At 50.2% G+C, this 21,193-nt stretch overlaps 2 protein-coding genes across 3 annotated transcripts in view; one reads left to right on the top strand and one right to left on the bottom strand.

Moving 5' to 3' along the window:
- The window catches only part of DRC7 (dynein regulatory complex subunit 7), a 68,441-nt gene extending 57,453 nt beyond the window's left edge, over positions 1-10,988 (bottom strand). Inside the window, 2 exon segments of the mRNA XM_068259940.1 lie at positions 625-779; positions 10,867-10,988. Of these exon segments, the coding sequence (XP_068116041.1) occupies positions 625-761 (137 nt within the window). The 5' untranslated portion in view covers positions 762-779; positions 10,867-10,988.
- A 252-nt stretch (positions 10,989-11,240) lies between these two features.
- LOC137537583 (pancreatic secretory granule membrane major glycoprotein GP2-like) overlaps positions 11,241-21,193 on the top strand; it is a 43,217-nt gene continuing 33,264 nt past the window's right edge. The window contains exon 1 of one of the 2 annotated variants that reach the window (XM_068259456.1): positions 11,241-11,547. In XM_068259456.1, coding sequence (XP_068115557.1) covers positions 11,521-11,547 — 27 coding nt within the window. In that variant the 5' untranslated portion in view covers positions 11,241-11,520. The remainder of the gene's footprint in view (positions 11,548-21,193) is intronic. The other variant, XM_068259457.1, reaches the window with a different exon arrangement.

The following is a 21,193-nucleotide window of genomic DNA, read 5'->3' on the forward strand; positions in this document are numbered from 1 at the left end:
AGTGTATCGGCACCAATGGAGTGAGGAGTAGGATGGGTGGCTCCTCCTACTGGCTGGCTCCTTAGCCTACTCTGTTTAGCGCATGGATTACTGTTAGTGACCAGGGTGGAGGTAAAATATCGAACATCTCACTTTTTTTACCAAATGCTTTAATATTTGCGAATTATAAATACTATAATGTACAAATACTAAATAATAGCAGACGTTTAGGAGGTATTTATCACTCAAGTCGGTAATTTACCTCACTAGTCTGTCATTTTACTTTTCCATGCGGTAACAGCCTTAGTGAATTGACACTTAACAAATTGTTGGTAAAATCAGCTGTTTTCTGCAAAATAATTAGTAAATTGAGCCCATTGCCTCCAGCTTTGTGCAGCTGGTAACTCATGCAGGAAGAGGAAATCTCTGACTCTCCTATACTGAAACAGAACAGATTCCAGGCAAGAAAATAAGCAGAGTTTGTGCTCAGAGATGGTTTTGGAACAATTACAGCCAGCTGAAAACTGAAACGTAAAGGCAATTTAACTAAAAAACCATTATTAGCATGTCACTGAGCACCTCAGCTTCCTGTGACTCCTGTATGGTGATTTTGTGGGTAACGCAATGGTTGTAATCAGTACTTACTGTAAATCCTCCTCTTCGGTCACCTCGATCTGTGACAGTTGCTCTTGCATGTCCCTCAGTTCATCCTCACTCAGGATATCGTCCTCCTCGGGGTCATGTATATGTTCCTCAGTCTGACTGTCTTCTGGGACCTCCATGTCTCCTCTGAGCAGCACCTGAAATATGCCGTCCGTGTATTTATCAATTACTGCTGTCAGGCATGCACAGAACCTTCTTATAGGGGGACTCCACCTCAATATCTTAGTGTTTGATGACCAATGAAACTGTGGTTAATTAGACTCAGTTCATAGTCACTGGCCAGATAAAGTGGCCCTGTTACTACCTGCTACCAATAACTCTTATGTTTGCCCGACTCCTGGGGGGGGGGGGTCATTATTCTAATTTTTCCCATTAGGGGCCTCCTGTAGTTACCAGTGTCTCAGGAATGGTGAAGGCAGTGATGCATAGCTCCCAACTGTCCCTCTTTGGGTGCCCTGTCCCTCTGTCCCTCTTTCCTCCTCATTTGTCCCTCTTGCAGGACTTTGTCCCTCTCTCTATGTAAATATATATATTTCTCTACTAAAAAATGTGATTGACTCTAAACTGTATTCACAGCCTATAAATTGATATATTACTTTTTTTTTTTTTAAATGTTAATATGAAGGAAAATGAACCAGGATAGAAAGGACCAGTGTGGTTTGAGTTATAAAACAACATGTTTTTCTTATGAAATCTTTATGGTATGCATAACTAGGGTTGTGATGGGGCGTGATCAGGGGTGTGACGGGGGCGTGGATTAAGTGTCCCTCTTTCTCATCTCAAAAAGTTGGGAGGTATAGTGATGGGTAGGTGAGTATGAAGAGGTGGGGTTTTGTGGGCCTGTTTGAAGGTTCCAAAGATAGGGCCAAGCCTGGCAGTACAAGGAAGACAAATCCAGAGAGTGGGAGGAGCACTAGAGAGGTCTTGAGGCCATATATGGGGTGAGTGCATGTGTACATAACAAAGAGGCTCCGGGAAAAAATGGCGCCGGGTGATGCCGATTATAGCATCTTGCTACTGAGGTTATTTAACATTTCATAAATGTCCTAAAACGTTAGATAACCTTAGCAATAAGATGTAATTCCCGGCCTCTGTGATACATCACCTGTCCCGGCGATCCCGTCTCCTCTCCACTTCCTGTTTAGTTTGAAAGAGTCCTGCAGCCAACCAATCGCCATGCGGGGACTGAAGCTGCAATAGTGATTGGTTGGCTGCCGGGCTCATTCAAACTAACAAATGCAGAGGGTCCTCCAGGAGCTGGTAATGTATCACCCCTGCCGCCTGTCACACTGAACTTTCTGGAGCATCACTGAAAAGCACACATCGGTAAACATAATTTACTGTTCTGAAGTGCAACATTCTGCCGCAGTGATAGAGAATTACCGGCAGTACGCCCTGCACCAGAATCATGCACTTCAACATGGTAAATTACGTGTACCGTGCTTTACAATGATGTGGCAGAAAGTTGCTATTGCAGTATGTGCCATTTTTTTCTACTCCGTGAATGCTTCCAACATTTTGAGATAAGAAAGAGGGACACTCAGGCCACACCCCTGCCACACCCCCGACACACCCCTAGTCTTGCATACCATAAAGATTTAGTAGGAAAAAAATATGTTGTTTTATAATTCAAACCACACTGGTCCTTATCCTATCCTGGTGCATTTTACTTCGTATTAACATTTGAAAATAAGAAATATATCCATTTAAAGGATATGAATAACATTTAGAGTACTGTATATTAAAGTGAACCTTAAGTGATCAAAAGAAATTGAGTTTTACTCACCTGGGGCTTACCTCAGCCCCCTGCAGCTGATCGGTGCCCACGACGACTCGCTCTGATGCTCCGGGTCCCGCTGGCAGCCACTTCCGGTTTCGCCGTCAGGACCCGTCAGGCTGGGGGACGCGGCTGATACTACGCGTTCCCAGCCTAAATAGCACCCCTATGCGGCCATAGTATCAGCCGCGTCCCCCAGCCTGACGGGTCCTGACGGCGAAACCGGAAGTGGCCGCCAGCGGGACCCGGAGCATCAGAGCGAGTCGTCGTGGGCACCGATCAGCTGCAGGGGGCTGAGGTAAGCCCCAGGTGAGTAAAACTCAATTTCTTTTGATCACTTAAGGATCACTTTAAAGACAGTTTTTCAGTAGAAAAATACATATATTTACATATTTCTGTACATAAGTCCTGAAAGAGGGACAAATGAGGAGGAAAGAGGGACAGAGGGACAGGGCTCCCAAAGAGGGACAGTCCCTCCAAAAGAGAGACAGTTGGGAGCTATGTGAATGAGGAAAGGTGCTGAAGCTTGGGACAAAAAGGTAATACTTAACTAAGATACTTAAAGAGAACCTGTACTGAGTAAAAATATTTAAAATAAACACATGAGGTAACTTCAAATGAACATTACATAGTTACCTTGTCATCAGTTCCTCTCAGAAGCTCCCCATTTTCTTCTGACAATGATCCCTTCCAGTTCTGACAATATTTTGTCAGATCTGAAATATATCAGTTGCTGTCAGTTATAGCTGAGAGGACAACTGATGTGCCAGGTAATGTCCATGTTTCCCTATGGCTCAAGTGGGCAATGTTACAGTTTAACTGTGTGCTGACCAGGAAGCTGTTATGGGGTAATGGCCATTTTCAAAATGGGAGGACGGAAAATTCCCTTGATCACAGTGGACAAACAGGACGCGGGGAGAGGAGAAAAACACTGAGGAGTAGACTACATGGGAGGTAAGTATGACTTGTGTATGCTTATTTTGACTTTTAATTTTCAGTTCAGGTTTTCTTTAAGAAAATACTTACCTGAGAAAAGGGAAGCCTTTGGATCCTATAGAGACTTCCAGGGTCCTCCTCGCTCTTGTCACTGCTTGCCGGGACCTTCCCTTAAAGGAGCCATCAAGCAATATACCCTACTTACCTGGGGCTTCCTCCAGCCCCTTGCAGCTTAAATGTCCCAGGCCTCAGCTCCGTTCTCAGCCGCCGGCCCGGGGTCCCCTCCGGTTTCTCTGCTGTGCCATCAAGAGCGCCGCTGCCAATCAAGTCCACGTTGTCCATAGTGTACTGCGCAGGCGCAGTAGTTCTGTGTCTGTGCAGTACATTGCAAACAACGTGGACTTGATTGACGAGCGGTGCTCACGCAGGTGCAGTAAGGACGACCTTGAGGTCACCCTCTGCACCGTGCGGGGACCCCGGGATGAAGACTGAGAGCAGAGCTGTGGCCTGGGACATGTCAGCTGTAAGGGGCCGGAGGAAGCCCCAGGTAAGTAGATCAGGGAGTAGGGCATATTGCTTGATGTAAAGGGAAGCTTAACTGAGAGGAATATGGATGTTTCCTGTTAAATAATACCAGTTGCAGTGGCGGACACAGGCAGCAGTGGGCCCCTGTGCAAAATATCAATTGTGGGCCCCCCTGACCTGCGGCGCGCGAAGCGCGCCGCGGCAAAAAATGGGCGTGGCTATAACCTACGACGCGCGAAGCACGCCGCAGCAAAAAATGGGTGTGGATAGAACCTGCGGCGCGTAGCGCCGCGGCAAAAAATGGGCGTGGCAATGACCGGATAAGGGCGGAGCTAACTGTAATTTAAAGTGATCCCGGGGTGAGAGTGATATGGAGGCTGCCATATTTATTTCCTTTTAAACAATACTAGTTGCCTGGCGGCCCTGCTGATCTATTTGGCTGCAGTAATAAACTGAATTACACCAGCAACAAGCATGCAGCTTAATCTTCTCAGTTCTGGCAATATTGTCAGAAACCCCTGACCTGCTGCATGCTTGTTCAGGGTCTATGGTTGAAAGAATAAGAGGCAGAGGACCAGAACGGCAACCAGGCAACTGGTATTGCTTAAAAGGAGAGAAATATGGCAGCCTCAATATTATTCTCACCTCAGGTTCCCTTGAAAAGTGCAACGCAAAGACAGTGGGCCCAGGTTTTGGTGACCCTTTCCCCAGAAAATTCACATAATGTGAGCAGGTTTTCTCATGAAAATACACATAATGTGAGCAGATATGCCCAGAAAATACGTGCAATCATGTCGGCAGATATGCCCAGAAAATACGTGCAATCATGTCGGCAGATATGCCCAGAAAATACGTGCAATCATGTCGGCAGATATGCCCAGAAAATACGTGCAATCATGTCGGCAGATATGCCCAGAAAATACGTGCAATCATGTCGGCAGATATGCCCAGAAAATACGTGCAATCATGTCGGCAGATATGCCCAGAAAATACGTGCAATCATGTCGGCAGATATGCCCAGAAAATACGTGCAATCATGTCGGCAGATATGCCCAGAAAATACGTGCAATCATGTCGGCAGATTTGCCCAGAAAACACATGCAATCATGTAGCAAATTTGCCCAGAACATACATGCAATCATGTGGCAGACCAGCCCAGAACATACACGCAATCATGTGGCAGACCTGCCCAGAACATACACCTGCTAAAATAAATAATAAAAAAAACCATTTACTCACCTGCAGCAGCAGACCTCCTGTCCCAGCCTCCATCCAGCGCGCAGCTCCCATGGGTGGTTGGGTGGATAGGTAGCCTGGTGGGTAGGTAGGTAGGCAGCCCTTAGCCGGGTGGGTAAGTAGCCTGGTGGGTGGCTGGGTAGCCGGGTGGGTGGGTAGCCTGGTGGGTAGGTAGCCTGGTGGGTGGGTAGGTGGGTGGTTAGGTAGCTGGGTGGGTGGGTAGGTAGCCTGGTGGGTCTTTAGGTAGGTAGCCTGGTGGGTTGGTAGGTAGCCGGGTGGGTAGGTAGGTAGGTAGCCTGGTGGGTGGGTAGGTAGGTAGCCGGGTGGGTGTGTAGGTAGCCGGGTGGGTGGTTAGGTAGCCGGGTGAGTGGTTGGGTAGCCGGGTGGGTGGGTAGCCGGGTGGGTAGGTAGCCGGGTGGGTAGGTAGCCAGGTGGGTAGGTAGCCGGGTGGGTAGGTAGCCAGGTGGGTAGGTAGCCAGGTGGGTAGGTAGCCGGCAGGGTGGTTAGGTAGCTGGGTGGGTAGGTAGACGGGTGGGTGGTTAGGTAGCCGGGTGGGTAGATGTGTGGGTGGTTAGGTAGCCGGGTGGGTAGCCGGGTGGGTGGTTAGGTAGCCGGGTAGGTAGCTGGGTGGGTAGGTAGCCGGGTGGGTGGGTAGGTATCCGGGTGGGTGGGTAGGTAGCCGGCAGGGTGGTTAGGTAGCTGGGTGGGTAGGTAGCCGGGTGGGTAGACGGGTGGGTGGCTAGGTAGCCGGGTGGGTAGGTAGCCGGGTGAGTGCGTAGATGTGTGGGTGGTTAGGTAGCCGGGTGGGTGGGTAGCCGGGTGGGTAGGTAGTCGGGTGGGTGGTTAGGTAGCCGGGTAGGTAGCCGGGTGGGTAGGTAGCCAGGTGGGTGGTTAGGTAGCCGAGTGGGTAGGTAGCCGGGTGGGTGGGTAGGTAGCCGGCAGGGTGGTTAGGTAGCCGGGTAGGTAGCCGGGTGGGTGGGTGGGTAGCCGGCAGGGTGGTTAGGTAGCCGGGTGGGTAGGTAGCCGGGTGGGTGGTTAGGTAGCCGGGTAGGTAGCCGGGTGGGTGTGTGGGTATCCGGGTGGGTAGGTAGCCGGGTGGGTAGGTAGCCAGCAGGGTGGTTAGGTAGCCGGGTAGGTAGCTGGGTGGGTGTGTGGGTATCCGGGTGGGTAGGTAGCCGGGTGGGTAGGTAGCCAGCAGGGTGGTTAGGTAGCCGGGTAGGTAGCTGGGTGGGTGGTTAGGTAGCCGGGTGGGTGTGTGGGTAGCCGGGTGGGTAAGGTAGCCGGGTGGATGGGTGTGTAGCTATCCGGGTGGGGGGCCCGACTCCTATCCTCCCTCACTCACCTCGGGGCCCCCCTCCCGGTATGCGCGGCGGCGGCGGCGGCGGGCGGGAGAGCAGAAAATCCAGGAAGTCTCCGCCGGGGCTGCAGCAGACACTAGAGGCTGCTGCCGCTTGGTCTCCCGTGTCTCCAACTTTGTACACTGCTCGCTACTTCCTGGTTTAGTAGCGAGCAGTGTACAAAGGAGACACGGGAGACCAAGCGGCAGCAGCCTCTAGTGTCTGCTGCAGCCCCGGCGGAGACTTCCTGGATTTTCTGCTCTCCCGCCGCATCGCATGAGGGGGAGGGGGAGGGGGGGCCGATGTGAGGGGGGAGGACAGGAGTAGGGGCCCCCCAGGTTAAAATAAAAATAAAAGGTAAAATTAAAAAAAAAAAACTGCAATACTTAATGGGCCCCTGAAGCAGCGGAACTTCAGGGGCCCTTGTGCGGCGGCACGGCCTGCACGGCCGTATGTCCGCCACTGACCAGTTGCCTGGCAGTCATGCCTCATGCGACTTCTATTGACGGCTGCGATTGACAAACGTCAGCGGTAAACGCGTACAATTGCCGTCGTAAGCACGCGAACGGCGTCCTGGAGGTATGCGGTTGACAGGAAATGGACCAGAATTCATAGGAAAGCTATCAAACGCGAACACTCGAATGCTGACAACCGCAGGCAAACAGTTTTGTCAGCCGCTGTTCAAACGACATGACGATTTATGCTGTTCGGCGTTCAGCGATTGAACGCTTGTAAATGTGGACGCAGCACAGACGTCCGTGTGAACCGGCCCTAATACCGTCTAACATTTATTCTGAATTAAAACCACCAGCAATTCAACTGCCAATCTTTCCACATATGCTTGTGACGAACATACAAAGAGAGCATTGGGTCAAGGTGGCTGGACAGTGTTCCACAATGGGCTGCTCTCTGCGTGCCTCCCGCTGGTATCTATCCTCCTACACCATTTACCCCGCTCTCCCAAAGTGAAGCATACTTTTCATTGGCTAAACTCTTCACTGTATGCGATGCAACGCATGCATAACGGTCGGCACGACTTTTCCGTTTCTTTCCTGCCTTTACAGCTAATGCAACACCCACTGTGAATGTAGCCTTAGGCCTGGAGCCCACTAGCAGCACTTTGCTGAGCGCTTTGTGATGTGAAAAGCTCTTGCTAATGTAATGCAATGCGTGTGTGCACACTGGAGCGATGTGATTTTATAACAATCCCCCATAGCATTGCATGAGCAAGAGCTTTTCAGATCACAAGCGCATAGAAAAGGCTGCTAGTGGGTTTCTGCCCTAAGCCCTGGAACCCACTAGAGAGGGGTTTTTTTGAGCGTTTAGGGAGCGCTTTCAATCACTAGCGATTTCCCTAAACACTTTGCCAATGTAAATGGATGGGACAGATTTCAGTAGAGCGATTAAGGAAATCGCAATCGCAGGACATGCTTCGTTTTGGGAGTGGTTCCATTCTAATGCATTGTATCGGAGCAGGGAAAATAATTCCTAAAATCGCTTGCAAAACGCTATCACAAATCACTAGGAGTTGCGATCGTGTTTTGCTCTTTTTATTGGGTTCCAGACCTTAAGGTGGCCACTAACCATCCAACTTCTAGTGAAAAATCGTTCGAGCGATCAGATCATTCTGATCGGAAGAAAAATCGTTCACTACTAGAGATGTGGCGAACTGTTCGCCCGGCGAACATCTCTGGAGCTCTTACTACTCCGGGTCGCACTGACCCAGAGTAGTACGCCTGCGCTGCCTGGCAGAGCGCGTCCTAGATCCCGCTCATGTTGCCGGGCACTCTCTGCGCATGAGCGTGACGTCACTCATGATGTCACGCACACGCGCAAAAAGTGCCCGGCAACAGGAGCGCGATCTAGGACGCGCTCTGCCAGGCAGCGCAGGCGTACTAAGGCGTAGTAAGAGCCCCAGGGATTTGGAGATGTTCGTCGGCGAACGGTTCGGGAACCGTTCGCCACATCTCTGTTCACTACACCAACAAGGAACCAATATTGGCTTCCTATCAATCACAACTAACAAGAAAATCCAAATTTTGGTTTGAAGAAAATCCAATCGGGTGACTATTTTTTATAATCGTTTGTAATCGATTGTGCCCATCAACGGAGATTATTTACAACCAATCCGATCACAATTTCTGATCGCTCAAACGATTTTTTGCCAGAAATTGGACTGTTAGGGTCTACCTTTAGGCTTGATACGGAAAACACAATGGATGGGGACAGCAGCACTCCATATTATCCTTGCAGTGCGTCAGGTAAAGTGAACCATACATTCAATGAAAAATATGCTTCACCATTACAGGTAAGGTCCGTTTATTGGTAAGGCACTGCAGCAAGTGTGTTACGATGCTGTAACCCGTTATACTGCAACACTCCTGCCGCACTGTGAACGTCCCATAGGCGGTGCATTGCTGTGCGGTAAGCCGCGTTACAAAGTGACCGTTACACCGCAATGCTCCTGCCGCACTGTGAACGTCCCATAGGCGGTGCATTGCTGTGCAGTAAGCCGCGTTACAAAGTGACCGTTACACCGCAACGCTCCTGCCGCACTGCGAACGTCCCCTAGGCGGTGCATTGCTGTGCGGTAAGCCGCGTTACAAAGTGACCGTTACCGCAACGCTCCTGCCACACTGCGAACGTTCCCTAGGCGGTGCATTGCTGTGCGGTAAGCCGCGTTACAAAGTCCTGTTACACCGCAACGCTCCTGCCGCACTGCGAACGTTCCCTAGGCGGTGCATTGCTGTGCGGTAAGCCGCGTTACAAAGTGACCGTTACACCGCAACGCTCCTGCCGCACTGCGAACGTCCCATAGGCGGTGCATTGCTGTGCGGTAAGCCGTGTTACAAAGTGACCGTTACACCGCAACGCTCCTGCCGCACTGCGAACGTTCCCTAGGCGGTGCATTGCTGTGCGGTAAGCCGTGTTACAAAGTGACCGTTACACCGCAACGCTCCTGCCGCACTGCGAACGTTCCCTAGGCGGTGCATTGCTGTGCGGTAAGCCGTGTTACAAAGCGACCGTTCCACCGCATCGCTCCTGCCGCACTGCGAACGTCCCATAGGCGGTGCATTGCTGTGTAGTAAGCCGCGTTACAGAGTCCTGTTACACCGCAACGCTCCTGCCGCACTGCGAACGTTCCCTAGGCGGTGCATTGCTGTGCGGTAAGCCGCGTTACAAAGTGACCGTTACCGCAACGCTCCTGCCGCACTGCGAACGTTCCCTAGGCGGTGCATTGCTGTGCGGTAAGCCGCGTTACAAAGTGACCGTTACACCGCAACGCTCCTGCCGCACTGTGAACGTCCCATAGGCGGTGCATTGCTGTGCGGTAAGCCGCATTACAGAGTCCTGTTACACCGCATCGCTCCTGCCGCACTGCGAACGTCCCATAGGCGGTGCATTGCTGTGCGGTAAGCCACGTTACAGAGTCCTGTTACACCGCAACGCTCCTGCCGCACTGCGAACGTCCCATAGGCGGTGCATTGCTGTGCGGTAAGCCGCGTTACAGAGTGACCGTTACACCGCATCGCTCCTGCCGCACTGTGAACGTCCCCTAGGCGGTGCATTGCTGTGCGGTAAGCCGCGTTACAGAGTCCTGTTACACCGCAACGCTCCTGCCGCACTGTGAACGTCCCATAGGCGGTGCATTGCTGTGCGGTAAGCCGCGTTACAAAGTCCTGTTACACTACATTGCTCCTGCCGCACTGCGAACGTCCCATAGGCGGTGCATTGCTGTGCGGTAAGCCGCGTTACAGAGTCCTGTTACACCGCAACGCTCCTGCCGCACTGCGAACGTCCCATAGGCGGTGCATTGCTGTGCGGTAAGCCGCGTTACAAAGTCCTGTTACACTACATTGCTCCTGCCGCACTGTGAACGTCCCATAGGCGGTGCATTGCTGTGCGGTAAGCCGCGTTACAAAGTCCTGTTACACCGCATCGCTCCTGCCGCACTGCGAACGTCCCATAGGCGGTGCATTGCTGTGCGGTAAGCCGCGTTACAGAGTCCTGTTACACCGCAACGCTCCTGCCGCACTGCGAGCGTCCCCTAGGCGGTGCATTGCTGTGCGGTAAGCCGCGTTACAAAGTGACCGTTACACCTCCCCGCTGTGAGCGCGGCATTATTGATTATAAAAATATGTAAATGGTGTAAGCTATTGCATTTCCTATTACAGTATACTGTATATTCAGTTGCACAATAATAATAATAAAAATAATAATATGTCTATATAATAATAATAACAAATAGAAAGGACAACAATAAAAGTAACAGTACTACTATTGCTGCTGTTATTAGCTCCACTAATAATAACAAACAAACAAACAAACATAATAACATAATAATCACAATAATAGAGTGAAGAGGAATTAGAGGGAATAACATATTATAATAATAATAATAATAAAGTTTACAACATGCAGGCAGCCTAGAAACCTCCACTGACAGCCACCTGTGTCTCCTCAGTGAGTGCTGTGTGCTGTGGTTGCCAGGGTAACAGCCCAGGGAGCAGGAAGTGCCTGGCCGAAAGGGCTTCTGGGAGATGTAGTCTCTGACAGAACTCTGCCCTGTGATAGCTGTGCCTGGCCGAAAGGGCTTCTGGGAGATGTAGTCTCTAACAGAACTCTGCCCTGTGATAGCTGTGCCTGGCCGAAAGGGCTTCTGGGAGATGTAGTCTCTAACAGAACTCTCCCCTGTGATAGCTGTGCCTGGCCGAAAGGGCTTCTGGGAGATGTAGTCTCTAACAGAACTCTCCCCTGTGATAGCTGTGCCTGGCCGAAAGGGCTTCTGGGAGATGTAGTCTCTGACATAACTCTCCCCTGGGATAGCTGTGGGGAGATATGTCACAGCCGCACCTGTGTGGAGGCGGGTCCAGAGAAGGGGAGGGGCCAACCAGAAGATTGACAGCTGGGAGGGGCATGACCCTGGTCTCTACTGCTGTGGATCATGGAGGGAAATGACTGTCAGCTGTTAATAGTTGGGGGGGGGGTGTCATCTTGTTAATTGGCAACTGGCAGTTAATAAGTCAGGGAGGAGAGGTGGGGAAGGGATGAGCAGTGCCTCTGGAGATGGGGAGAGCAGTCACAAAGGTAAAGGTACTGGAGGGAGCAGCTCCCATTGCATCTGATTTTTATGTCCCTTTATAAGTGTCAGTAACCTGAGGTAAGAGGTATATGGAGGCTGACATGTTTATTTCCTGTTAAATAATACCAGTTGTCTGGCAGCCCTGCTGATCTATTTGGCTGCAGTAGTGTCTGAATCACAGCAGAAACCTGCAGCTAATCCAGTCATATCTGACAATGGGCTCTGTTCACAATACATGTGCAGTAAAACAAACTTTTAAGGAGAAATTGCTGACATTTTCCCACATTAACAAAAATTGAGGGTGAGTAAAGGCTGGTGAAACCGTGCGGTAATGGTGAAAAAAGTTGTTCAACGTTTGATTAAAAATGTATAAGTGCGGAAAAAGTAGTTTTCAGAGAACTGCTCTAAAGCCTATAGACTTCATAATAATTTGATGTGAAAATTTTACCTTGTACTTACAGGTGGTTTTGTGTGTGTGTGTGTGTGATTTTTTTTTAATATGCATTTCAATTTTTGCAGAATTTAAGTCATAAAGAAGGATATTTTACTGGGTACTTATCCGTTAGCCGGGCGCATCTGGCAGGTGGCGCTGTTGTAGTGAATTTCGATGCGCTGGGTTGTATCTAATTCCATTCATACTTCAACGTAGTACTGTGTGAATGGAAGCGCCGCAGGTGGCGCTAATTACATTGATTCGTTGATAACAATACAGTGTTAATGGCAAGGAATACATTGTATTTGAAGTGGCCGGCACTTTTACATGGAATTCAAATGAAGGCGGCGGCAATGTAACAGATGAAGCCGCCGCCTTCCTCTGTTCTTCTTCTTCTCCCCCTTTGCCCTCCTCTCACTTCTACAATGCTGGCAGCCTGCGGGGACATGCGTCTCCCCCCCAGAGTCGTTAGTCGCGGCAGGGAATCCTGCTTGTTTCCTTGCGACTAACGACTGTGGGGGGGGGGGCAGGCGTGCCCCCCCCCCCCCCCCCCCCAGCTGGCAGGGTTGTATAGTAGAGAGGGCAAAGGGGGAGAACAGACGAAGGCGGCGGCTTCATCTGTTACATTGCCGCCGCCTTCATTTGAATTCCATTAAGTGCCAGTGCCGGCCACTTCAAATACAATGTATTCCTTGCCATTAAAACTGTATTGTTATCAAGTATCAATGTAATTAGCGCCACCTGCGACGCTTCCATTCACACAGTACTACGTTGAAGTATGAATGGAATTAGATACAACCCAGCGCATCGAAATTCGCTACAACAGCGCCACCTGCCGGATGCGCCCGGCTAACGGATAAGTACCTTTTACTGACATGTTACTGCACTCTTATCACTTATATAATTTTTTATTTCTACCACACTTTCCGCAAATGGTAATTTCAGGCTGAAACCATTGTGAATGTGAACGTGGTCTTAATTCAGTTGGTAATTTTCCAACATTTTGGTAACCACATGTGGTAACGCATTGGGCTCTATTCATTTGTTAGTTTGGTAGAATCATTCTGGATGGTAATATACCTCATGTAGCTTTTTTTTTTTTTTTTTTTTTTTTTTTTTTTTTTTTTTTTTTTTTTTTTTTTTTTTTCTCCCCCATGAGGCAGAAGTTTGGTAACTTAATGAACAAACATGGGCTGTATTCACAACTTCTCATACAGGATTTATCACCTAATTAGTACTGTCACAGGAGCCCTCGTGGCTGACCGCACTTAGCCTTCTAAACGGTGCCAGCGCACAGATCGTGCGAACTCTGGTCGCAGTCAATGCGCAGGAACCGTTAAGAATTAGCCGCAGACAACTCAGAAGGGAGCCTGTGAGATATGGGTGATTACAACGTCACCCACTGGTTCATGGGATTTGCCACCACCACTGGTATGGGCCAGTGGACCCGATTTACTGACTGACTAATCCTGCGAATAAAACGGTTAAACACACGATATTCTGTCTAGCCAACAACAAACAGTAGCGTATCTTCAGAGACACGGGATCACTTCTGTGTGTGTGCTGATAAGTAGGGTAGCGGAAAGTGAATGACTTGGAGAAAGTCGTTTATTCACGCAATATAAATAATTAATATATACAGACAATTATTAAAATCAACAATCGTTAAGACAGTAATAACCAGTAAGAAAATAAAAGAAGGGAGAAAAATACTTAGTAGGTGGAAAGAGGTCCTTTAGTGGGAAAACTTGTAAAGTCCTTGGTTTCAATCAAAGTCCAGAGTTCAGACCAGGCAGATGCCAGCATATCCTCAAGCTGGCATAAATGAGTTCAAGATGTTTCAGAATGGAGGACACTGAGTTTGGGTCCTCAGCCATTCTTATGCCCCTGCTTCAGTAGGAGGGAGTGAGGGCGGGGAGCCATACACCCCCTTCAAAGATGAGATGAGCCCTCCCCTTGTACTGGGGCTAGAAATCATATCTACCCATATATGGGCTCTATCTCACAGAACCGTACAGGTCAGGGCAGATTTATTAACATTTTCAGGTCTGTCTCGATTTACCCAGCGCCCTGATACCAGACATGAGGGGTGGGACCCCTGCGGTATCATCAGGGCATTTTGAGACTGCCTAACTGGTAGTCCTTACCTCAGAATGTTCTGAAACTTCCTCAGAACCAGCACCGGGGCTCATGCTACCCTTCCCCCACGTTTGGCACTGCTGCCACCTTAGGAACCCCAGAAATATGACAGATCTGGGAAGTTATAGATATGGCTATGAGACAGAGGTTATTCCCAGGCAAAGGCTTCTTTGAAGTTTGGGGCAGCCAGCTAGGTGTCATCTCCCCTGCAGTGAGGGAGCCAGTGGGTCTGGCTTTCCCCCCAGCTAGATTGCTTCTGCCAGGATGCTTGTCACCTTGTACCTGATGGATGGCCATCAGCACAGCTTGAAGCCAGGGCCCTCCAGGGCAGATTAGGCTCATTAGCATATCAAAAGAGCCATCCTGCAGTTAAGGTGATGCTATTCCTCTGCTAAGAAGGGACTGCAGACCTCCTACACAATAAATCCAGATTGTACCGATTTGAAGCGCAATCGACGCAGGAATCGAGTGCGATCGTTCTTTTCTTCACGGGCGGTTCCAGGACGCGCCTGCGTCCCCGCAATCGTCCGTGACAGCCCCCCCCCTTGTCCGTGGCTTAGCCACTCATCCGCAAGATGTGTGGCGGCGCCGCTAGCCTGGCTGACGGGTCTCGAGTTGCCGGTACGGCGGGAAAACCTATTGGAGCCTGTGGCTCGGTTCCCCTGGACCGGTCGCGGTCGGCTACCCTCAGGGTTGACCCAACATGGACCGTTCTGGACAGGGCGTTTGCGCCACTGCAGTCGGACGTGGTGTCTGCCGGGACTGCGGACAACGGGCAGTGGGTTGGTTAGGTCAACAGCCAGCCCACGCAGGGTTCCCCTGCTGAGTGGCTGTGGACCTAAGGGAACCCCGCGGGAATCCCTGGACCTTCCCAGCTCCTGACAGACGGCACATGCCCTGCAGTAGTTGGCTACATCCCTGTTCATCCGGGGCCAATAAAACTGTTTCCGAATACCGGCGAGTGTCTTGCGGACACCCGAGTGCCCGGTCAGAGGATTACCATGTGCGGATTTCAGCACATGTCCCCTGAACGCACTCGGGACCACAAGCCATTTGGTATTCGCGTGGGATCTACCTGTAGGGGGCTGTGCAGACTCACTGTACAGTCTCCCACCTTCCCAGTACACCTTGAAAGCGGCCCCGTCTGCGAGGGGCTCAGCGGCTCGCTGCCTGAGCACCTCCAGGCTTGGGTCACTTTGTAGTGCGGCTGAGAATATGGCGCTGTCAGTTTCAGCCAACTGGCTCATGTCACACGAGGCCAGCGGCTGAAAGGTCTCATCCCTGCGGTCAGAGGAGGGGGAGGAGGCCGGAACCCCCTCCACCTGTTCTGAGCTCGGGTTCCGAGCAGTGCAGCTGTGCGGTATGGCTAGCACAGGTACACTGTCAGAATGGCACATATTGGCATTACCTACATCATTGTCACAAGCATTTATAACAGTAACAGGAACATTTTCATCACGGACAGTTTGTACAGTAAACTCAGGTACAGTTACAGCATCCTCACAACAGACAGTCTGTACATCAAACTCAGGTGCCTTTGAAGCAGGCACTATTGAACCTGGTACCCTTGAACTGGGCACATTCAACCCGCCTCCCCCTGGTGCTCCCCCAAGTGTATAAAGTACCTGGTGGTGGGTGGAGAGTCCGTCTCCTTCCGTGAGCGACAAGGCGGTCGTGGCAGGTTCATAGTAGGACACAAGCTTGCCCAAATCAGTCCCTAGCAACACAGGGACTGGGAGATCCTTCATAACCCCAACAACCCTTTCTTGGACCCCTCCCACTCCCCAATCCAGCTTCACTCTGGCGTGGGCTATGTGAAAAAGGGTGCCTTCTACTCCAGTAAGGGCAAGGGATCGGCTGGAGCTGATGCTCTCCTTTGGCACAAGGTGTGAGTGAACTAACGTGATGTCAGCTCCGGTGTCTCGGAATCCGGTGACAACTTTGCCGTTCACTCTAACAAGTTGCTGCTGGTCGGTTCGGTCGCGGATTTCCTTTCCGCGGGCAAACAGGACAAAATCTGATGATCCAGGCTGTGGTTCGCTGGCGGGTTGCCTCTGCTGTGGGTGAGGTGCAGGTGATGCAGATGATCCAGGTGCTGGTGGTGTCTGTCTCCGCTCCGGACAGTCGAATTTCATGTGTCCGGGCTGGCGGCAGTAGTGACAGATGACCTCTCCAGGCGCTGCAGGCCTGGGTGCAGCAGCTGCGCTGGGTGGCCTCTGTGGCGGACGGCTCACAGGGGCAGGAGGGTCTGCCGAGGTATTGGGCTGACCTCCTCTCCAGCTGGATGGAACAGTTCTGCGGGTATCAGCCACCCGGGTAGTTGCAAAAGTCTCAGCAAGGTCTGCAGCGACAGTGGCTGAAGCCGGCCTGCGTTCTAACACAAACTGTCGTACATCAGCAGGGCAAATGTTCAGAAATTGTTCGAGGACTATCAAGTCCTCTAGGACGCCATAAGACCCTTTGGTGAGGCCTAGTGTCCACTGGCGGAGTGTGGTGAGCAAGCTGCTGGCCACATCTCGGTACGAGTCAGAAGATTTTTTCTGCCAGGCCCTGAACTTTTTCCGATAGGCTTCTGGCGTCAGCTGGTACTTAGTAATGATAGCGTCTTTTATAGCAGCATAATCATTATCCTTTTCCGCAGGCAATTCTGCGAAAGCATCAAGCGCTTTGTAGCGCAGCAAAGGTGTCAGATGTCTGGCCCACTGGTCTGGGGACAGACGATATTGACGGCATGCTTTTTCAAAAGACCGCAAAAACAAGTCAATGTCAGTGTCTTTTTCAATATTAGCAAATTTAAATTTTGCACTTACGGGTGCTGCAGCTCCTTCAGCAGGGAGGCTGGGCGGTGAACTCCGGCTGGCCTGTTGCACTTTTGCCATGTTTAGCTCATGCTGTCGTTGGAGCTCCCGTTCCGTAGCAGCCGCTTGCCGCTCCCATTCCTCCCGCATTTGGCGCTCTGTCCGCGCTTCTGCAGATTGGCGCTCCTCACGCATGTACTGCAGGTACTTGTCCAGGTCAGTGTCCATCAGCTTTTGTAACGCCTGCTGCATTAGCGGATCAGTACAAACGGACAGTCCAGTACTGGCCAGTTCCGGGCGAGTACTGTCAGAAACTCTGGGATTGGGGTCCACACTGACATTCTCCGGCGTAACTGTTGATGCAGGGCCCTCAGGATGCACAACCTCTGTACGGTCAGGAGTCTCAGTCTCTGGTTCCCCTCGATTGTCAGATGGGCTGGTATCCACTTCAGCGGACACTCCCGGCTCCCGCAGTTGCTGGGTATCCCATTGAAACAATTCCGTTACCAGGTCCTGTTGTTTCTTGCGGCCGACATCAATGCCTCTCTCTTGGCAAAGATTTTGCAGGTCCGCCAGGCCCATTTTCTTGTAGTTCCCGGACATTTCCATGCCAAATAAAATAAAACTTTTGGGGAGGGGTACTGGCTACACAGTCTCTCTGTATATATAAAAAATATATTGCCTTCCAGCTACACCAACGAATTAGTTCGTTTCTCGATAGCGCTAGCGCTATCGTAGATACTTTCAGCACAACACAGATCCAACCGCTGCCTAACACTGTCACAGGAGCCCTCGTGGCTGACCGCACTTAGCCTTCTAAACGGTGCCAGCGCACAGATCGTGCGAACTCTGGTCGCAGTCAATGCGCAGGAACCGTTAAGAATTAGCCGCAGACAACTCAGAAGGGAGCCTGTGAGATATGGGTGATTACAACGTCACCCACTGGTTCATGGGATTTGCCACCACCACTGGTATGGGCCAGTGGACCCGATTTACTGACTGACTAATCCTGCGAATAAAACGGTTAAACACACGATATTCTGTCTAGCCAACAACAAACAGTAGCGTATCTTCAGAGACACGGGATCACTTCTGTGTGTGTGCTGATAAGTAGGGTAGCGGAAAGTGAATGACTTGGAGAAAGTCGTTTATTCACGCAATATAAATAATTAATATATACAGACAATTATTAAAATCAACAATCGTTAAGACAGTAATAACCAGTAAGAAAATAAAAGAAGGGAGAAAAATACTTAGTAGGTGGAAAGAGGTCCTTTAGTGGGAAAACTTGTAAAGTCCTTGGTTTCAATCAAAGTCCAGAGTTCAGACCAGGCAGATGCCAGCATATCCTCAAGCTGGCATAAATGAGTTCAAGATGTTTCAGAATGGAGGACACTGAGTTTGGGTCCTCAGCCATTCTTATGCCCCTGCTTCAGTAGGAGGGAGTGAGGGCGGGGAGCCATACACCCCCTTCAAAGATGAGATGAGCCCTCCCCTTGTACTGGGGCTAGAAATCATATCTACCCATATATGGGCTCTATCTCACAGAACCGTACAGGTCAGGGCAGATTTATTAACATTTTCAGGTCTGTCTCGATTTACCCAGCTCCCTGATACCAGACATGAGGGGTGGGACCCCTGCGGTATCATCAGGGCATTTTGAGACTGCCTAACTGGTAGTCCTTACCTCAGAATGTTCTGAAACTTCCTCAGAACCAGCACCGGGGCTCATGCTACCCTTCCCCCACGTTTGGCACTGCTGCCACCTTAGGAACCCCAGAAATATGACAGATCTGGGAAGTTATAGATATGGCTATGAGACAGAGGTTATTCCCAGGCAAAGGCTTCTTTGAAGTTTGGGGCAGCCAGCTAGGTGTCATCTCCCCTGCAGTGAGGGAGCCAGTGGGTCTGGCTTTCCCCCCAGCTAGATTGCTTCTGCCAGGATGCTTGTCACCTTGTACCTGATGGATGGCCATCAGCACAGCTTGAAGCCAGGGCCCTCCAGGGCAGATTAGGCTCATTAGCATATCAAAAGAGCCATCCTGCAGTTAAGGTGATGCTATTCCTCTGCTAAGAAGGGACTGCAGACCTCCTACACAATAAATCCAGATTGTACCGATTTGAAGCGCAATCGACGCAGGAATCGAGTGCGATCGTTCTTTTCTTCACGGGCGGTTCCAGGACGCGCCTGCGTCCCCGCAATCGTCCGTGACAAGTACAAATAACCTTCCAGCATATTTATAAGCAAAATAATCACTCTAAGTTGTTCCTGATTAACTTCACTTCAACATTACTTTTCTTACCTTAATGGGCTCTATTCATAAAAGGTTACCGCAAGTTTTCCGCTCAAAACAGCGGACTTTCCCGACCATTTAGCAAAGTGGGCATTCATAAAAGCTGTTCCCGCATGATAAGCTACAATCCCCCAGCAGAGCGAGAAATTACCGCCTTCTGCAGTGTTTTTCTAGATTTATCCAGAAAAAAGTAACAAAATGTCCATTCATAAAGATTAGAGGAAGCGGTATGTGGACGGGAAATACCGCTTCCTCTGATTTTGCGGATTACATACAAGTGAATGGGACAGACCTCCCAGAGAGAGCAGTGCACGGAGGGACTCTGCCGGCTGAAGTGTTTCCGCATGCCTTCCGACAGCTTACCGCCAGCTTACCGCCAGCTTTCAGCAGGAGATCTCCGCACCTGTATGACAAGCTTACCGCCAGCCTTCAGCGGGAGATCTCCGCACCTGTATGACAAGCTTACCGCCAGCCTTCAGCGGGAGATCTCCGCATGCCTTCCGACAGCTTACCGCTAGCTTTCAGCAGGAGATCTCCGCACCTGTATGACAAGCTTACCGCCAGCTTTCAGCGGGAGATCTCCGCTCTGCGATCGCAGCTGGCAAGATTTTTATGAATGACCACCCAGAAGTCTAAAATACCGCTGCGGTATTTTACCTCTACGAGTATTTACGCCACAAGTTTTTTTATGAATAGAGCCCAGTATATTTTTGCTCTTTGGGAGCTTAAAAATGTAACTGGGATAAGGTGGAAACGGGTGAGAAGCTTTGTGAATCCTGCCCAACATTTCTGAGGCTTAATTGCCTCAGGTGTGTGCATGGGAGACGGGGGGTTAATTACCCAGATGTCCGGGTGCTTCTATGCGTATCACACATCCAATGGGACGCAATCCACGACTCCTTACGGCAAGGAGGAGGTATTGAGTTGTGGAATGTGTCCCATTGGACGCGTTTGATACGCATAGACGCACCAGACTTCTAGGTAATTAACCTCCTGTCTCCCATGCACATACCCAAGTCAATTAAGCCTCATTAGAATCACAAATTCGGCTACTTATCTACTCGTGAGCCCATCACTGGTCAAATGCCTGATTGGCTGCATGCTTGTTCAGGGGCTATGGCTGAAAGAATTTGAGGCAGAGGATCAGTAGGAGAGCCAGGCAATTGGAATTGTTTAAAAGGAAATAAATATGGCAGCTTCCATATGACTATTACTACAGGTTCCCTTTAGGCCCCGTTCACATCACAAACGCGGATGGCCATGCATGCAGAACGCAACGCATGCGAACGCACGCCATCCGCGTTTGTGTGCGTTACGTGGCTGATCCCATCACTGAAAAGTGAATGGGACAGCCACGCGTTTTTGCAAAAAATGCATGCAGCATGCGTTCCCAGACCGCACAGGTCCGGAACGCATGCAGTGTGAACATCAGACAGTGCACTCTATGCAATGTCTGTCGTGCGTGTCGGCCACCTGCACGCGTTTCCAAAACGCGGCTGGAAACGCGTGCAGTGTGAACGGGGCCTTAATGCTAGGTGGTTGGTGGTTGTGCTGTTACACCATTTTTGTGTCTCTTCTGCACCCAGGTAGCCTCCCTCTGTCACATAATTGTGGTATGCACTCAGGCGCACATAACAGAGTGAAAGGACGCATTTTCTTTCACGTACGGTTTTTGTGCATTTGCTTTTGAGGTTTTACCCGCATATGCATTTTCTAGCATTTTGTGTACATTTTATGCATTTGCGGTTCGTGTATACAAAATGCATGTTTTGTATGCGTTTTGATTTATGCAAATCACTAGGAAGACAACATGAAGCGGAAATGCATCACAACAATAAAAAACATACTTATGAAAGGAACTCATACCATTGCGTTCCCATTGACTTTAATTATGTGCATTTTTGATGCGGTTTTGAATATTATGGGTCTATTCACAATGAGTTACCGCAGGAGGTAAATTAGGTAGTGATCAATACCGACAAATATCTCCATT

This window comes from Hyperolius riggenbachi, chromosome 11 (assembly GCF_040937935.1).
Source record: "Hyperolius riggenbachi isolate aHypRig1 chromosome 11, aHypRig1.pri, whole genome shotgun sequence".
NCBI lineage: Eukaryota > Metazoa > Chordata > Amphibia > Anura > Hyperoliidae > Hyperolius > Hyperolius riggenbachi.